The sequence below is a fragment of the Strix uralensis genome, chromosome 1 (genome assembly GCF_047716275.1).
Source record: "Strix uralensis isolate ZFMK-TIS-50842 chromosome 1, bStrUra1, whole genome shotgun sequence".
NCBI classification, from domain to species: Eukaryota; Metazoa; Chordata; class Aves; order Strigiformes; family Strigidae; genus Strix; species Strix uralensis.
This window is the reverse complement of record NC_133972.1, coordinates 148,682,949-148,697,237: the sequence shown is the minus strand read 5'-3', so window position 1 is coordinate 148,697,237 and position 14,289 is coordinate 148,682,949. Positions and strand designations below refer to the sequence as shown.

Here is a 14,289-nt window from a genome sequence, read left to right as displayed (position 1 = left end):
CCGTAGTTCTCAACAAGTATTCATCTGCTTTTCCACCTTTGGTATGCTTCTCTATTGGTTTTGAGCAGACTTAGAAGCTCACAGTTAAGCTAAGGGGGTCTCTTGCTCTGCCTACTTCCCTTACCTTTAAAGGGGATTTGTGCTTCCAGAAGAACATTCTTGAAAAACTCCCAGCACTCGCTCTCTCCTTTAGCCTCCATAGAAGCTTCCCACAGAATCCCTCCCAGCTCTGAGTGAGCTGAAGTTTGCTCTTCTAAAATCTAAAACCTATTCAGTAGGTTCAATAGTATTCATATAATATCATATTCCGTAATAGCATATTCAATAATGTATTCAATTCAAAACTACAATGGGAATTTTGGTAGAATGTGGTAACTTCCTACTGGACCACCTTACTGTGCCTTGCAGCTTGAGATCCCAAAGTAAATGTACAGGCAGCTACTTATGCCTCTTCGTTATCTTGGCTTCAATTATTAATTTGAAGCTTACCTAAATGCCAGGACTGGGAAGCTGTTACAGGGAGCCTGTGCTTTTCACCTTCACGGTAATGTATCTCAGAGGATTTGAAAGCTTAAAAGAATAATAAATTTTCTTTTAATGAGGTGGTAAAACTCTAAATTGCTATATCAGATCCTATATTTCCTTTGCAAATTAGGAAAGAATCAATAATCCAAACTCATGAAGGAGATAGTAAATGTCTTGTGTCATGGTAGAAAAAATTTCTGTAGCCACCGGATGTTTAAGGAATATGATGAGTGTTCTCCAAAGAAATAGTTGTATGTTTTATTTTCCTTTCTGCCTGCAGGACCACAAAGTAGAAGAATTCATCAGTTCTCCACTTTATTCAGTCATGATAATCAGTTATGAGATGCTACTGCGATCTTTGGATCAAATTCAGGCTATAGAATTTAACCTTCTAATCTGTGATGAAGGACATCGTCTGAAAAATAGCTCTATTAAGACAACTACAGCCCTCACTAGTCTGTCTTGTGAGAGGAGAATTATCCTTACTGGTTAGTATCTATAGTTACTTTTAATATTTCGCTATATTAATAGTGCTAGATTGGGGTAAAGGAAAAAGATACTGTAAGTATGGTAGGAGCACAGTATAAATTTTGGCAATGGGTATTAAATGCAGAAATCTTGGGTCTTGTAAAGACAGAGTATTTCAATTTTTTTAAAATAAATGCAAAATTTGTCTATCTTCAGGGACAGGCAAGGATCCTGGGGATTTCTGTAAGGGAATTGGGACTCTGCATACACTCTTTGTTTTCCTTTGTAATTATTTAACAAAATTGATTTAGAACTTGACTTTTTTAATTCCTTTGTCAAAACAATTAGATATGCAGTCTGTTTAGTTAGGATGACAGTAGTTTATCAATCATGATAAAGTTTTAGATTAATTCAGAACTCTCAGTAATTCACATTGAAACAAAACATCCGCTTTCAAGATGCATTCTCAACATTAAACCCTGCATTCAACAATTGTACTTCTATCAGTTTCAAGAAAAAGTTACCAAATGCAGAATTTTTTTTTATTTCTCTTTCCAGGTACTCCAATCCAAAATGACTTGCAAGAATTTTATGCATTAATAGAGTTTGTGAATCCAGGAATACTTGGTTCTTCATCCACATATCGAAAGATATATGAGGAACCAATTGTCAGGTCTAGAGAACCTTCAGCGACAAAGGTATATTTTTTTAAAAAATGCAGTTATAGAAGAAAATTCATAGACAGCACTGTGGTATTTGCTTTCTATGGAATAAAATGAAGTTCAGGACTACTAATAGTAGCAAAAGCTTTTCACCTTCCTGTATGAAATAAATTCACTTGTTCTCCAAAGGAAGCAGAAGGAATATATGCATGTTGATATCATGTCATTTCAGCTGCCTATTAATTAGCAGGCAAAAATTGTTCTTCCAACACCTTGCATTCCCAAAAATGCCATGTGTATTACCATGTGACAGTACTTTATTCATTCTTAATGCTCTGTGGTACTGCAAAATCTGCATGATTTTGTTGTATCTCGAGAAATTCTAGAATATAGTTCAAGCCTTGGATGTCTCCTGGGACATTATCTTCCTTTCTTTAAGCCTTTAGAAACCGGACCTAGAACTAAGCTAATGCAGTGGTACTAACTGGAGAAGAATTGGTTGTTACATTCCCATGTCAGAAAGTGGTATCATACTTTTAAAATGTTATTTAAACACCTAATTAAAATCATACAGAAAATTATTGTGATGAAATGCAAGATTACCATTAATTTTGTGCTTTGTTCTTTTAGGATGAAAAGGAATTAGGAGAAAAAAGAGCAGCTGAACTCACACGCCTTACTGGACTCTTTATTCTAAGGAGAACACAGGAGATTATAAACGAATTTCTGCCCCCCAAAAAGGAGAGCATAATCTTCTGCCGACCAACAGCACTGCAGCTTGAATTGTATCGAAAACTGCTTAGTTCTCGAGTTATTAGGTCCTGTCTGCAAGGCAGGCTAGAAAACAGTCCTCACCTAATATGTATAGGAGCTTTGAAAAAGCTTTGCAATCATCCATGCCTTCTGTTTAAAGCTATAAAGGTATCTATTTGCGTGGGGGTGGGTGCCTGCAATTAGTCCTTTCAGCAGGCAAAGGTCACTAAAAATAAGTTACGGTCAATGTGCATGTTACTTAAGGTCATTTCCATACTCTCTTCTCACATATAACTTGCTTTACGAGATCTGCTTTCAAAAACATAAATGTTAGGAAGTCTGAATGTACACAGGGAAGGTATCTCGTTGGTTTCCTGTTGCCTTATGGTATTTTCTTGTTGTTCATGTATTTGCTCTCTTAATCTTGTTTGTGAATATGTGTAAAAATACATATAAATGTGAATTTTACAAAGAACACTGTTAGCTAGAGATCATTCTGTGTACTCTGTCTGCTGGTTCCTCTGAAACCTCCCAGACCACATGATAATTCCACTCTCAAGCTCAGTGACACTGGGAGCTGCAGGCTCAAGATGACAGTGGTACTAGATGTCTCCATTTCCACTTCTTCTGAGATCCTGTCACACTGTACACCTTGCTATTTCTATAGAAATGTTCTCATTCCTATAGGTTAATAATGTGATAGCTAGAACTTGGTAATATTAACTTCTATGGCCACCAAAGTCCACATAAGGTGGGTGGAAATGTAAATCTTTCTTAAAAGACATAATTCATGACTGTAGAAATGTCCGCAGCACAGATCTCCCTGTATCTTTCAACACTGCCAAGTAAAGTTCATTGCCTTTACTTAATAGTATAAGCATTAGAAATTTTTCTTATGTGAAAGCATAAGCCTTTAGAAACTACAGGGATGGAAAGGACTATATGTGCAAGTCATTTATTGCCATTGTGGTTTTGGCGTTTGAGTAGTTAGGGTTTTTCCTTCCTGTGAAACATTGATTTTCAAATCAAGCAAAATATTACTTGTATTTCTTCTATTTTATTGTCTTTACTTGCTAGTTTTTCTTAATTTCCGGTTGCATAACTGAATCTTAATGACAGCATCTTCCAAAAAAAAGTCAGCGACTGGGAAGTTCCATAATAAGGTATTAGATTTAGAAAGAATAACCAGGGTATTGATTTTTTTTTTTTCCCCCCCATGTTTTAGATATGGCTTTGCTGTGGGTGTACATCTATGTGGTTGTTTAAGTAGAGAAAGAGAAGTAAAACACATATTTCAGTTTTAAGTATTTCAACTGTCTACTCAGCTGCAAACAACATCATAGAATAGAGGGTGTAAACCAAAATAAACACTATCAGCATTTTAAAACTGCTTTCAATCTGGTATTGGGAGGTTGTCATGCTCTACTACTTTGTACACTACTTTGTGGCAGCTTTTGATGTCTCCTTTTGTCTTTGTAATAAAAATATAGGAAAGTTTGAAAAAAACCAAAACATGTTAGAGGGGATATGGAACTTGAATCCTTTTATTTTCAATAGGAAAAAAGCTGTGATCCTATGTCTGATGAACATGATGAGTCCAGCCTCTACGAAGGTCTAATAGATGTCTTTCCGCAAGATTATACTTCAGACACTTTCTCTGAAACTGATTCAGGAAAATTGCAGGTGCTGGTGAAGTTGTTAGCAGCAATCTGTGAGCTCAACTCCTCGGAAAGGCAAGTGTGAAAGAAAAGTAAAAGGGAGATAATGGGAGTGACCTTCTGGATATTGTTTTGCTTTTCAAATGCATTGGGATGTAATATTCAAAATAAAGGCATTGCAACTGTTTGCAGAGGTGCCAAGCATATTTATGCTTGTACTCCTGTCTCTTCCTTGTTAAATTAGGAAACTAGCATTTGCAGTTGACATAATTTTCAAAGATGTTCTTCACATTTTTTCCAGATAAAGATACTTGTATTTTTCATAGCGAGTTCCAGCAAGTAAGATAGTTTGCTACAGCCCCTATACTGTTACATATTATCTTTAATTGCAGAAGCTTTCCAATGCTTTGTATCTCCTGGAGGAGATGTATTAATATATGAAATATTTCAAATTGCACTAAAATAAGTTATTTAATCACGTTTAACTGCTCAGTGCTTGCTTCCTTTTCTGTTCAGGGTAACCAGTCTGAACAGAAGAACTGTCACCAAAACTGCTTATCTCCCCTGTGGTAAATGCCACTGACATGTAGGAAAACCTCTGTTTATTATGGGGTGATAGGATGCACATGCTTAGTTACCATGCGATTGCTGATTCATGGAAATCTCATGTGACCTTGTGTCCCATGATAACTTTTTTATGGACTCATGCCTTAAAGCCCAGCTATTCCAAAAGTATTTAACTTTTAACTTTTATTTAAATTGATGCTTAAATGCTGTAATTCACTAGTGGGAAGTAACAGCAGATCTTTTGGCACTGAGGTAGTGGAATTTGAAGATGCTCTCTTTTTACAAAACAGAAAGCTGAGCCTATTGTTGGAGTTTATATGCCTAACATCCATTGAAACCAATGATAGCTAAATATCTAAATGTACTGGCCTTATTTCTTGTAGGTCAAAAGAAACAGGGGTATCAGGAAAAAGCACTTCTCCCTGTTTCAGTGCTATAGGAGCTGCTGAGTTACAGCAGGTGTCGAGGCATTATTTTACACCTTTAAAACTTTTGTTGCTGTAATTCAGTGCTGTTCATGTTTCTTCTTTTCTCTGCTCTCATTAGTACTAAATGGTTTTTGCAATATATAGATGCAATTCCAGTCCTCTTCTGAAGTTCGTAGTGAAAACAAAGGTGTGAATTTGGTGTTGATTGACAAAAAAAATCAGTCTTGCAAAGTCTTTGCAAAGAAGTCTTGGATGTAGTTCAATTGAAAAGTGTAATAATAAAAATACTTTCAAACAATTTAAAAATGTTAATTTAGCAGGTTTTCCCTGAAAGTATTTGTCTTGTTCTTCAGTACTTGTTTTTAAATTAAAACATTAAATTAAAATTAAAGTGTTTAAATTAAAACTTTAAATTTAAAATTATTTTTAAAAATGGAGCTCCTTTGATGGAATTTGTAGTTTAGATTATAAAAGACCTCCAAACAAGATCTGGCAGAAAACGCCCTGACTGTCCTTATTGTTTATGGATTACATTCAAAAGATCTGTGGCTGCCCCCTCCCTGGCAGAGTTCAAGGCCAGGCTGGATGGGGCTTAGAGCAACCTGGTCTAGTGGAAGGTGTCCCTGCCCATGGCAGGGGGGTGGAACTAGATGATCTTTAAGGTCCCTTCCAACCCAAACTATTTTGTGGTTCTATGATTCTGTGATCTTTTTGTCCACTCAGTAGACTCATCCTCAACATCTAGGAGGATAGAAATTCTAGATTTGCAGATCTCTGAAACTTACTTAATCAAAATTTCAGAAGAAAAACACTGACATAGTATGGATCATTAGTGTAAGGGATCAGACTTATTTTGCTTTAAAAAAATAACAAAAATCCAGACTATATTGTTTGTGATATCTTTCACTATCCTTCATCCCAGTTCTTTGTCATAAAATGTAGGAAAGAGTCACTGCTTTCCTATTTGACTTTCATGATTTTGTTTATTAGAATTTTCCAAGGTTGCCTATAGAAGTTCACAGTAGCTTTTTCAGTAAGTAGAGTCATATATATATTATTTATTAGCTGCTACAACACTCTGCAAATGCAGCCTTAACAGCAGCTATTTTGTATAAATAGAGATTTTTTAAAAATTCTATCTTTGTGATTGGTTCTGGATCCCTGGAATCTGTGCATTAAGCCAAATTCTGTTGCGAAGGAAAACATTCGTTCTTTAGCATTTGAATTTTAATGACAGTATGTATAATGCATCCAAATCTAGTATGTGCTTCAAATTACTAGGAAATGTTTTATTTCTTAGGAAATGTGAGTAACCTCAGGTTGATGTGTAATTTTTGCTTGACTTGTAATTTCATTTTTTTAGATGTCTTCAGTAATTTGTTACTGGACTTTAATTTTACCAAGGTGTAAGATGATAACTTTGTTTTACTGTTTGACAGAGTTGTACTGGTATCCAATTACACTCAGACGTTAAACATATTACAAGAGACATGCAAACGTTATGGATACTCTTATACTAGACTTGATGGACACACTCCTGTCTCCCAGAGACAACAGATTGTTGATACTTTTAATAGTAAATTCAGTCCAGCTTTTATCTTTTTGCTGAGTTCAAAGGCTGGTGGAGTAGGACTGAATCTGGTCGGAGCATCTCATTTGATCCTGTATGATATCGACTGGAATCCAGCTACGGATATTCAGGTCTGATAACAACTGTGTACGTGTGCGTTGGGATGGGCATCAAATGATTTCTTGGTCGATTTTGAAATGCCTGACTTTACATGTCTTAGTGCTACCCGAGTATCACATTGCATCTGAACAAGCACAACACTGAAAGAGAACTCTTTCTGAGAAGAAGAAATATTTCACTGTCATATTATATATATTGGGATCATTAGAAGCCCTCTTGCAGTAAAAAATGAAACGATTAAATTCTGGTTTCTGTGGAGGAGGGAGTCATGTATCCCTTTCATCTCCTGACCTCTTTTTAACTGGAAAGTTGCTGTGTTTTGAAAAAGAAAAGAAAAACATGATTAGACTGCATAGCAAATGTGCTGTCAATTTGCAATATCTGAGAAAAAGGGAGAGGTTCTGATCAGAATTGAGAGAATGAGAAAATCACATGGCAATGATGCTAAAAGAAAGAAAACAAAGCCAGTGCTGTGCTATTCAGTAATGACACTGTTGGCCTCAAGGGATTATTTAGTTGGCATAAGAGTGTTCAGTTAAAATAGTCCTTAACAATAACAATTTAAAAAAAAAATTTATAAACATTTTTAGTATAGAGTAATGCTGTGTGCTTAATACCTGAAAAAAGCTCTGATTCTTGGCCCTGCTCCTGTTCCAAGTGTGAATTAGTACCCTCATGTGGTCACTTGTCTTGTTGCCTGAAACACAGTCTGCTAAATCGGTCAAAATTGCTACAGGTTGCCAAAGACCACAAACCATGTTGTGGGTACTTGTACCCAGTATGTAGGTGTAACCCTTACATTTTTGAAAAAAATCATATAGCAGTACTCAGTTACATTTTACTTGTTTAAGAATTAAAGGGAGTGTGAAACACTGATTTTACAATTTTAAAAGAAATAGAAAAATAATTTTTAAAGATGTATTGTGGCAAAAACCAGTTTTGGAGATGGAGGAAATTATGAGTATTTCTGAAATATTAAACAGTTGCTAATGCTTGGAAAACATATGAAGAAGGCAGGAAAAAGTTGAAACATTAACTTTCCTACTATAGTACACAGAAAGAAAGGGGAGCATGAATGGCAGAAAGTAAATAATATTTTCAGAATTATTTACAGGTAATACCAGAAGACTTTTATAAAAACAGTCAAAGACAGTTATTGAGGAATGCTTTCTTTGGACAACATCATTTTGAATGAGCTAGCAGAACTGGTAATTCGATCAGCAGAGGCTACAAGTTTTAGTTGAAATACCATTGCATAGTAGACTGTTAATGCTCTTTATCTTTTTGCTTTCTTCAGGCAATGGCTAGAGTGTGGAGAGATGGTCAGAAACATACTGTATATATCTACAGACTGCTAACCACAGGTCAGAGATGGTGCTCAAGCATACCATAGAGTGAGACAGCTATTGAAATTTTGTCTGTAAAAGAAAGGGAGGGAGTGTTTTTGGAAATAATTCGTTCTTTAAAATATATATATATTATGTGTTCTGAATTCAGTTAAAATAGAGACATCACGTTGATTCATTTGCCTTTGCTTAGCTTGAATAACTGAAAATAGTGGTTTAGTGTTTCCTATGAATATTGTTATCAAGAAATGGATTTGACTTTTTTCTTTTTGACAAATAGTGGTCAAAAATTATCCCAGTGTATCTTTTTTTTTTTTTTTTTTTTCCCCCCAATACAGGCTCAATAGAAGAAAAGATTTATCAAAGACAGATCAGCAAACAAGACCTTTCTGGGGCAGTTGTAGACCTTTCCAAGACATCTGAACACATCCATTTTTCCATTGAGGAGCTTAGAAATCTCTTTACTCTTCATGAAGATTCCAGTTGTGTTACCCATGACTTGCTTGAGTGTGACTGTATGGGAAAGAAAGACCATCAAAGTGAGTTTCTTCATTATGTCTGGCCATTGCTGAGGAAGGCATCCATTCTGAATATATAGCCTGTCACTGGAGAAGACTCCAATGCTCAGTAAAATAGGATTGAAGTAGTGAGGTTAATTATGGGATTGTCCAGATACTGGCTGATTTTTCTAATCCATAGGAGCTCTTCACAAGATGAAGAGGAGAAAAGACTCCTTGCAGTACAACCATTTTATGTATTATGACACTATATGGTGTTTTGTTTCTAAATATTCAAGGACAGTAATGAGTAGCTGGTAGGGGCTAGTTCAAAAGCTGTTTATCTGAGGACAGCTATATCAGATCTCTGAATTTAAGCCTTCATTTCACAGTTATTAACTAAAGCTGATGCAGGATGATTAAAATAGCTCTTTGAGAAATGCAGGAAGATCCCATGGCAGTTGTAAAGCCAATCTGCAAATATTCGCATCTATTCTTTCTGTAGGAACCTGTCTCTTCTTCTTTTGGCATATCGAAATTACTTTTATACCTTACTGCATACAGGTATATAGGTTTAAGTTAGAAGCAGGATTAGAAAAAAACAAAGTTATGTTTACATCTTATCCATTTTAATTTTTATAGCTCATCTACTTTCTTAAAGGAAAGAGTGTCTATTGCCCTGGTATGTTTCTTTCCTTTGGGCATAAAATACCCACATACACCATTTATAGGTGTGAAAGTGAGGTACCAATACTGATATCTTCTAAATGCATACAGATGCCACAATAAAAAGAACCAAAGAAGTGGGTACAAGAGTGCATGTTCTCAACAGACGTGGGCAAGAAATTAAGTAATACAGACCCAATGAGACTATTTTGCTTGATGGTTTGCATGTCTCCAGGTAATAGGTTAAAGTTGTGTTCCTTTCTTATTTCATTCTACCCCAAACGGGGAGGAATTGGCTAGTGAAAGCACAGTGCTTCTGTAGCCATAGGAATTGACTTTCTCCTTTATTTTTACTCTACATACTGATTTTATTGTCTTTGTGTCTTTCTTTAGTGATTGAAAAATTAGACCTGTTTTCCCATGAGTAAGTGACATTCTAAAATACATCAGCTTCCACTTAGGTACTATTGCAGGATCTGTGTGGAAAAGGCACCTTTAGTGTTAAATGTTAGCCAGATTTTCTCACAGGTGTGCAGTGAGGCAGGTAGAGCTCCTGGATGACAGAAATCCAGAGAAATTTTATATTGTTACTGTGATGAACACTGGTGCATATAATTTTATTTAGCATTTTGCAATTGTCTTAACACTCTTGACTGCTTATCTTATTCTTTGAACATATATTGGTTCCATCAATTCAACCATAACATTGGTCTCTTGGATCCTGAAACAAGGACATCCTTAAGGGTAATTATATATTGGTCCCAATGAACAGAACGTTTTGGCAGTAAATCAAGGAAAAAACTGAAGGTCATTCTGAGATTTAAGTGTTGGAAATGATAGTGAGGGGAAGGTTTGATTTCCTAAAGAGCAGAGGACAAAGTGGCTCATCAGTTCCCTAGTCAAATTGTTGTGAGTCATGGTCTTCAATTTGATCACCCCAGAATGCAGCTACCATTAGTGGGTTTCTTTGCTTTTCCTAAGAACAAAAAACTGTCAAATTACTTCATCAGGGAACCAGATTTCAGGTTGCTGGGGATACTGGTGCACAGAAAAGGCCAAGAACTTTCACTGATTTGTATCTTCCATTTCTATCAAGTGTGATTCAAAAGATAAACTAAAGAGAAGCCAAACAATATAATACAGGCTTCACAATATATGAACTTTTTTCATAATGATCTCCATTAGATATACCAGTGAGACGATATTCTTGATCAAGCACCTCTTGTCCGTTCGCAGTGGGGCCATCTTTAGGAAACTACAGGAGTCTTGAAAGGAGGACATTAACTGTGCGTGGGTCATGCAGATGGGTTGTCTTGCTATTTTACCGGCTTTCAATTCAGCTACAAAGCTGTAAGCCTATTGCTTTACCTGATCAGGTTGTAATTTATGGAGTTAGGAACGTAGAATCTGTAAGGACTTGAGAAGTGCATCTATCCTAAATTTTCTTCTGGCCAGTAAAAGAAAAGGATCTGGGGGTTCTAACTGACAAGCAGCTGAACATGAGCCAGCAGTGTGCCCAGGTGGCCAAGAAAGCCAACGGCATCCTGGCTTGTATTATGAATAGTGTGACCAGCAGAAGTAGGGAGGTGATAGTCCCCCTGTACTCTGCACTGGTGAGGCCACACCTGGAGTATTGTGTCCAGTTTTGGGCACCTCAATACGAGAGGGATATCGAGGTGCTGGAGCAAGTGCAGAGGAGGGCAACGAAGCTGGTGAAGGGCCTGGAGAACAAATCCTATGAGGAGCGATTGAAGGAGCTGGGACTGTTTAGTTTGAGGAAGAGAAGGCTGAGGGGAGACCTCATCACTCTCTACAGCTACCTGAAAGGACATTGTAGAGAGGTTGGTGCTGGTCTCTTCTCACAGGTAATTAGCAATAGAACAAGAGGGAATGGCTCTAAACTGCAACAGGGGAGGTTTAGACTGGACATTAGGAAAAAAATTTTCACAGAAAGAGTGGTCAGACAGTGGAATAGGCTGCCCAGGGAGGTGGTGGAGTCACCATCCCTGGATGTGTTTAAGGGTCATTTAGATGAGGTGCTGGGGGATATGGTGTAGGGGAGAACTTTGTAGAGTAGGGCTGATGGTTGGACTCGATGATCCCAAGGGTCTTTTCCAACCTGAATGATTCTGTGATTCTGTGAAAAGAGTCTGTTTTAAGTTTAGTGCAAATGTGCATCATATGTCAGTCAAAAGGAAAGTCTTGCATATATGTGTCTTTGTGGGCTCTCCAGGACTTTAAAAAACTCAAGAATACTCTGAGTCATCATGGTGCTCATATCACTGGTCTTTCCTAAGGAGCACATAACACTGCTATGAAAATATTTGATGTCGGGTTTTAAACCAGTAACAGCAGTGATGCAATTTTTTTCCATCCAAAATGGTTTCTTCATTTCTCACATGCGTCAGATGAATCATGAAGCCAGCAATGTGTGACATAGCCTGCAATGACCTGGTACTGTTTGGGGCTTTAGGATCCTTTGCTGAAAGTGAATTCTTCTCTTTGTGCTTCACAGCAATAGTCTTTTCCTTACTGTGATATACAGTATACAATATTGTGTATAGTGAACAACTTGGCATAATCTGGATGTACAGAGTGCACAGCTCTAGTGTGCTGAGTCAATGAAGTAGCTATTCAAACTATTTTTAGCTGGTTGGAATTACTCTTCTGGGAGGAAATAGAAGCTAGTATGAATTTTTCTGCAACATACTTCTAGATTCAGATTTACTTAAAGAATGGGAGAAGCCCAAATGTCACAGAATTAAGAAGACAGAAGAAAGGAAATTGCCAGATATTTCCTTTCCCATCCATGTGTAAAAGGGTTTGTCTTTATGCTAGCATATGGTGATTTTGATAAACTCAATGGGTAAGAAACAGCCTTTCACCTCTTACTGTGGATACTTATGTTTGGGTTTCATAGACATAGAAGGATTATATATGCTGTTCTATTTTCTCTCATTTGTTATCACCAACTGGCTATTGATTCAGACCGAAATTTTCTGTCTTAGTTTTCTCTGATTAGTCCACTGCATTATTTTTTTCAGATCCTTCCTCAGAAAAGCATTCTATACCTAGAGGTTGCCAGCTTGGACAAAACCATGGGAAGCCTAATTCAAAGAAAACACTCTCCATGTCACAATTGATGCAATGGAAACATTTCTCTGGGCAACATCAGAAACTCCCTGATTCTTTCCTGGAAAGAATAAGAGAGAATGTTTCTTTCATTTTCCAGAATGTAACCAGTCCAACTTCCCCCACCTAATAACACTTGAGTGTCTTTCCCTACAACTTGCACCCTCCTCCTCATAGGTACAGTAAACAACTGATGTGCAGTTACCTTTTGTTCTTTTTGCCAAGTTCTCTTTTGTGTATTTCTGACAAGGTTTCCTGGTAAATGTGATTCCTGGTGTTTATACAAAGTTACAGTTGCTACTAAGTTAATCATACTTACTGTAATTATAATAAAGATTTTTAAAACTAACTTTGCTTTCCAGTGTTCTGTTCCTTTGATATCATAATTAGTAAGATTGTTTTTATGCACATTCCTATGCACGTTTACTTTGTTTTATAGTTTTAATTTGATCATAATGATTTATTGCTTGTAAAGCTGGCAATTCTTCAGCCAAATTTTCTAAGATTAGGCAATGCTATATACATGTATATGCTGTTAACAACACTCTGGTTGGATTTTTGTTTTGACAATGAAAAGTTATGTATCTGTATAACTGCAGCTTTATAACAAGGTAAGTGTTAGTTCCCTCGAATTTACAATTTAATGACTCTCAGAGCAATAGCCACTGAGGTCCAAAATTCTGAGACCACAGCCTGATACTGTCAAAATATTCTGAAATTCTCTTATTGCTTTTACTCGGAGAAAAAACCCCCACTTTTTTTTCTCAGGCATACAGGCTTATTAACATTTAGCTAAGTCCTTTTAAGGACACTTTTTGCCAAACATGGGAGTACTGAGCATATTTTCATAGTATATTTTTTTTTATTACTATATTTTCTTTCTTCTTTGAAGGTGCAAAAGTTTGAAATCAGTTCACAGCTTTTAAGTGACGTACTTTGAAAGGCCCAGAAGAACAGAAGATTGGATAATTTTCAGAAATACTGCAAACTTACAGAATTTGAAAGACCTTGAGCAAAAATAGGGCTCCATTGTCGTAATCCTGCATTGTGCCACATAATATACAACCTCTTGATATTGGTACATGTGATAGCAGCAGCTAAAAGCCCAACCAGCTTTCAGAAAATAGTTAAAATTGGTTTGTTCTTCGTGTTATAAGTTAGTGCTCTCTTTCTCTAGACTGTCCCTGAGTTCACAGTCTATCCTAACCCATCATCAGACATTTTCCTTGCATTTTGATACAGTTTGGGAACTGATAGCCATGTGCACTGACCTCTCTTCACCATCCACATCTATTTAAGAGGGTTTTTTGAATTTCCTTTGACTCTAAACGCTGAATGACACCAGAAAATAATGAAGACCAAAGTGAGAAAATGATTGACAAAGTCATCAGTGACTAACATTTTTTTGACATGCAAACTGTGTTCTTGGTAACAATTAGAATTATGTTAATGGGTAGAGTTTAATTCTTTAACGTTTTAGGCTGGCTGTTAAGAGCCTGTTCTTCACCCTGTACATGGTGGAGCATGGTGGTCACGCTTACCCTGGTGCTGTGCTGCTGTGGTGCTCGTTTGCTGTTAGACAAAGGCTGTCTGATATCTTACAGCTCCCACAGCTTATTTTAATTAGCAAGGGCAAGGTTTGCCTGCAGCTTTGTAACTCAAGTAAGAGATTCTAGCCAATCTGTATAGTAATGATGATTGTAATTAGTAATTATCTGAGGCTGATTATACTTAGATCTGTGCTGCCCATAAGTTTCTGTAAGCTGTGCTCTTGTCCCTGTCTGTAGTAAGCATGCTGGCATTCTCTGCTCTCTACTGATGCTGATCTCATATGTGACTTCTTGCATCTGCGTGAACAAGTAGATGCCAGTTTGGTTCCATTGCTGGTTGGTTTGTG

At 36.8% G+C, this 14,289-nt stretch overlaps 1 protein-coding gene across 4 annotated transcripts in view; it reads left to right on the top strand.

The window, feature by feature from the left end:
- RAD54B (RAD54 homolog B) overlaps positions 1–12,741 on the top strand; it is a 67,687-nt gene extending 54,946 nt beyond the window's left edge. For 2 of the 4 annotated variants that reach the window (XM_074884526.1, XM_074884550.1), the window contains 8 exons: positions 806–1,013; positions 1,552–1,691; positions 2,286–2,576; positions 3,966–4,141; positions 6,501–6,762; positions 8,049–8,115; positions 8,436–8,636; positions 12,305–12,741. In XM_074884526.1, the coding sequence (XP_074740627.1) occupies positions 806–1,013; positions 1,552–1,691; positions 2,286–2,576; positions 3,966–4,141; positions 6,501–6,762; positions 8,049–8,115; positions 8,436–8,636; positions 12,305–12,522 (1,563 nt within the window). In that variant the 3' untranslated portion in view covers positions 12,523–12,741. Of the gene's footprint in view, positions 1–805; positions 1,014–1,551; positions 1,692–2,285; positions 2,577–3,965; positions 4,142–6,500; positions 6,779–8,048; positions 8,146–8,435; positions 8,637–12,304 lie in introns of those variants that run through there. The other 2 variants (XR_012630926.1, XM_074884537.1) reach the window with 2 other exon arrangements.
- Positions 12,742–14,289: the final 1,548 nt, after the last annotated feature.